Source organism: Antrostomus carolinensis, unplaced genomic scaffold, assembly GCF_000700745.2.
Source record: "Antrostomus carolinensis isolate BGI_N321 unplaced genomic scaffold, ASM70074v2 scaffold14288, whole genome shotgun sequence".
Classification (NCBI taxonomy): domain Eukaryota; kingdom Metazoa; phylum Chordata; class Aves; order Caprimulgiformes; family Caprimulgidae; genus Antrostomus; species Antrostomus carolinensis.
The window spans coordinates 1,360-5,576 of NW_010333792.1; the positions used below are offsets into that span (position 1 = coordinate 1,360).

Sequence of the window (4,217 nt, forward strand, 5' to 3'; positions counted from 1 at the left end):
CCCATTCCTCATGTAAAATGAGGAGAGAGGGGATTTTTCCTTCAGTGCTCTGAGCGTCAGGACTGAGAGCTTTTACAGTTCTTGTAGCAGCAGTGAGACTCTGCTGAAAGGTATCTGAGCCAACAGAAAAAATATTGAAACATAAGTAGGGAATTAGTGATCACTACATCACCTTTTAATTAAGGCACAGTGCTGGTTTTCACCAAAGCACAGATCCCATTAGGTACACAACTGCGATACTGAAAGCTGGAATTTTAGTATGTTTTTGAGATAAGGGAGAACAAAAATAAATTTTGATATGGAAAAACATTCTTTTAGAAGTTGCTTTTCTGCTTGGACTTAGTATTATACAGTTTTATAAAGTCGCATGTCATCAGTCTTCAGATTAATTTGTCAGTTTTCTCTAAACTTCCAAGTGTTTCTACACATTACAAAGGACTGTTCATTGTTGCAATATTATAAGATAGTTTAAATGTAGTAAAATATCCTTTTTGTAGTCTGTGAATTTAGGATGAAGTATTTTACTAATGCATAATTATGTTTTGGCCTTGTATAATAGTATATTATAATGGAAAGTCAGTTTGATATTTGATAACCCTTGTGATAAAGAGGTTTATGAACTTATCACATGCAGTAACTTGTTTCTGCTTTGTAGCATTATCTGTTTGTCCTCTGCTCTAGTTACTTATGTGCTGAGATCTGAACATGAAAAAAAACAGAAAAAATTACTTTGATTTTTGTCTTTCGTAGGATTATGTCAAAGCAGGTGGCATTATTCAAGAAGATATTTCTGAGGCTTCTCTGATAGTAGGTGTGAAGAGACCTCCAGAGGACAAATTAATCCCTAAAAAGAACTATGCCTTCTTCTCTCACACTATTAAAGCCCAAGAGGCAAACATGCCCCTTTTGGATGAGATTCTGAGACAGGTAAATTGTGTCATAGTGAAGACAACTGGCTGTTAGCATGGGGTGGAAACTGAACTTAATGCTGAAGTGTGATCCAAAACTTCCTGCTTAGTATGGTTGCTTTCAGCGTGGATATTTGTAGATGGCTGATGAGAACTGTTTTCAGTATCCTCTCCTGGAGCTGAATATTTCTTGCTCAGAGGATCTTGTGCTTGCAGAGCTACTCTGTTTATGTGCGTGAGGCAGATGAGTTGCGAGCATGGTGTGCTCAAGAGAGGTTCATGCTGTGTGAGCACGAAGGCTTGTTGGAAAGTTATTAAGCTAGAGTCTGTGTTGGTTGTTACAGAGGGAGGTAGCCAGTTTACTCAGAAATGAGCAGCCTCTTGGCAGAGGATGTGAATGGGTCTGCAGCAGCTGGAGTGGCCTGTTGGGGAGCTCTGGAGCTCTGGGGAGCCCAGAGTGCACGGGCAGTGCAGAGACTCTTTAAAACCAGAGTTCAATGCAACCTTTAGGTTTTTATTTTTATACTTAAATCCTCTTCTGAATTATTTACCTTTCTCATATCTGCCCAGCAGCATCTGTCACAAAGAACGACAAAGGCGTATGAAAAGGAAGTCCCTACAAGAGCAATGTGCCACAGACTGCATTCACTGAAAATTTTAATACTCAGTTTGCTATGTATTTTCAGGAAATTCGACTGTTTGACTATGAAAAAATGGTTGATCATAAAGGAATGCGAGTTGTGGCCTTTGGAAAGTGGGCTGGTGTAGCAGGTATAGTGCATAAAGTAAAGGCAGGCTTGCAACAAGTAACTTCTTGTAACATTTCTGGTTGTCTGTTTCCTGAAAGCTGAGGCTTGCAACAGGTTTTTAACTGCATTTTTAACTCTTGCTTTTAAGAGCTTTTCTTCATTCTCTTTTGTGCTCCCTACTTTTGGTGTGACTACATGTCAAATAGTCCTGTGGATTCCTGGCATATCGACTATTTTATGTTGTCTTGTCCCATTTGTCTATTCAACTAATCTGAGGCAGACTAAATATCAAGAGACCAACTGAACAGGCTTTTGAAAGAAATGGCTGCTGTCAGTCCCGTGAGTTTGAACAACATCTGTTTGTCACTCTGTTATCCATTTACACTGATTTTTGTGAGGCATGGTTCTCATTCCTTGCTACTGAACTTCAACTCTGTTTCTTCAGGAGACTGTCTTTATTGTCTCCTTCTTTGGAATCTGGTGATATGGATGCATCTCATGAAAGGGTATCTGAGTATTAAATAGTGCTGAAACGTATGTGGGCCAAAAACAGGTTTAAAGTCATGGCGTGCTATTGAATTTCTTCTTCCCTGGTTTTATGTAGACTGTCTTTAGAAGTAAAGTATTAATATGAAAACATGGGCAAAATATCCAGGATTATTTTAGACTTCAGTCAGTCTCTGCAGTTTCTAACTGCATATTCATAATTAACACTGATAATCTGATTTTTCTTTTTTTTTTTTAACAAAAGGAATGATCAACATTCTACATGGATTGGGATTACGATTTTTAGCCCTGGGACATCACACTCCCTTCATGGTAAGAGTATATGTGTATGTACTTTTCTTTATCGAAATGGCATTCAGGCATCTGCTAGTTATCTGTATTTGAATATGAAGAATATCTTGATGCTTCTGTGCCTTTGATTTCAGCACATTGGGATGGCACATAACTACAGGAATAGCAGTCAGGCTGTCCAGGCAGTACGGGATGCTGGGTATGAAATTTCACTGGGATTGATGCCAAAGTCAATTGGGCCCTTAACATTTGTGTTCACAGGCACTGGTAATGTTTCCAAGGTAAGAATTCTGTCTTCAAGATGAAATGGTATATTATTTTTAGTAGAACTTCTTAGCATTTGATACATGTCTGGTTAAATGGGTTGATAGGATAATTTTTTTTAGTTGGACTTCAGGTTTTCCTTTGCCAGTAAGAATTTTTAAGTACCCTAAACTAATGTTTTTAAGATGAGATCATGCCTGACAAGGCTGATTGTGCTAACTTCTTCCCATGGAAAATGGGTTAAGTCTTACTGCTACTATCTCCTTTCTCAGCTGCATGATTTTTGTCTCTCTCACTCCCCTCTGTTGACTCTGGGCTCACAAGGTATGTTGAATCACTCCATTATAGTACAGGAGAAAGAATTATTTTTTCTAATACTTGCTAAGTTTTTATATGTGTTTTTATAGCCTTGATTTGGCTTACAAATGCTGGACTTAAGAGATATTTTCTATGACCTAGGGAAAAGGCTTACCCCTGGTTTTGACAACAAAGATCAGTTAACTAGGCTTCAGCTATAAAGTGAAATCACTGCCTATGTAAATCTGTGCTTTCTGGTCAAAATGGTGGTGTTTCTGAAAGGCCTTTGTTCTGTGATCACAGCTGGTTGGGAAAATCATCTTGAAGTTATTTGCCTTTAGAACAGCCTGGTTGGTGAGGAGTAGCTTCAGGAGTCTTCTCTAAAGAGAAACTGCTCCTCAGAGTGGCAGCAAAAACATCTATTGTGACTGAGTTGAGGCCTCCAACTCTGCTGTTAGAAATATAAAGGAGGGGTTGGACTGTGGCTCAGGCTTACTGCAGTAATGGGGAATTATGTAAATTCCTTGTATGTAGAGCCCAGGCAGTTTTGTTTCGGATAAGTGGGAGTATGTGTGAAACACTTTGTACCTCTCTGAAGATGTTCTCTGGCAAGACTGTCAAGTTGTGTGTGGCATTTTTATGTTTGTTTTCACACCAAATGAGCAGTGTTACACTATATTCTCTGCTTATTCTGCATCCTACTTCATGGTTTACAGGGTGCTCAAGAAATGTTCAATGCCCTCCCATGTGAGTTTGTGGAACCACATGAGTTAAAGGAAGTTTCCAGATCTGGAGGTATGCTGTGACAATAAAGTGATTTAAAACACTGGTACCCTTTTTGTCCAAGTATAACAGCTAATTATTATTATTATTTTTTTTTTAAACTTCAGACCTCAGAAAAGTCTATGGGACAGTGTTAAGTCGTCACCATCACCTTGTAAGGAAACGTGATGGACTGTATGATCCAGTAGACTATGATAAACATCCAGAACTCTACACTTCTCGCTTTAACACTGATGTGAGCATCTTTTGTTCTTTTATGGAAGGTGTTCCACAGTGTGTTGTCATTTACTGCACCCTTGCATACCCATTGATTGAGAAAGCATTCATTTAGAACACTAGACCACGTACTTTCAACTTCTTAAAGTACTAGATGAGAACATCAGGCATCTCTAACTTTCTTTGCAGATTGCACCCTACA

General features: G+C 38.7%; 1 protein-coding gene across 1 annotated transcript in view; it reads left to right on the forward strand.

Annotated features, from left to right (window-relative positions):
- Window positions 1–4,217, forward strand: part of AASS (aminoadipate-semialdehyde synthase) — a 27,490-nt gene that overhangs the window by 830 nt on the left and 22,443 nt on the right. The window contains exons 2-7 of the mRNA XM_010173992.2: window positions 751–927; window positions 1,595–1,679; window positions 2,409–2,476; window positions 2,590–2,736; window positions 3,733–3,811; window positions 3,907–4,072. Coding sequence (XP_010172294.2) covers window positions 751–927; window positions 1,595–1,679; window positions 2,409–2,476; window positions 2,590–2,736; window positions 3,733–3,811; window positions 3,907–4,072 — 722 coding nt within the window. The remainder of the gene's footprint in view (window positions 1–750; window positions 928–1,594; window positions 1,680–2,408; window positions 2,477–2,589; window positions 2,737–3,732; window positions 3,812–3,906; window positions 4,073–4,217) is intronic.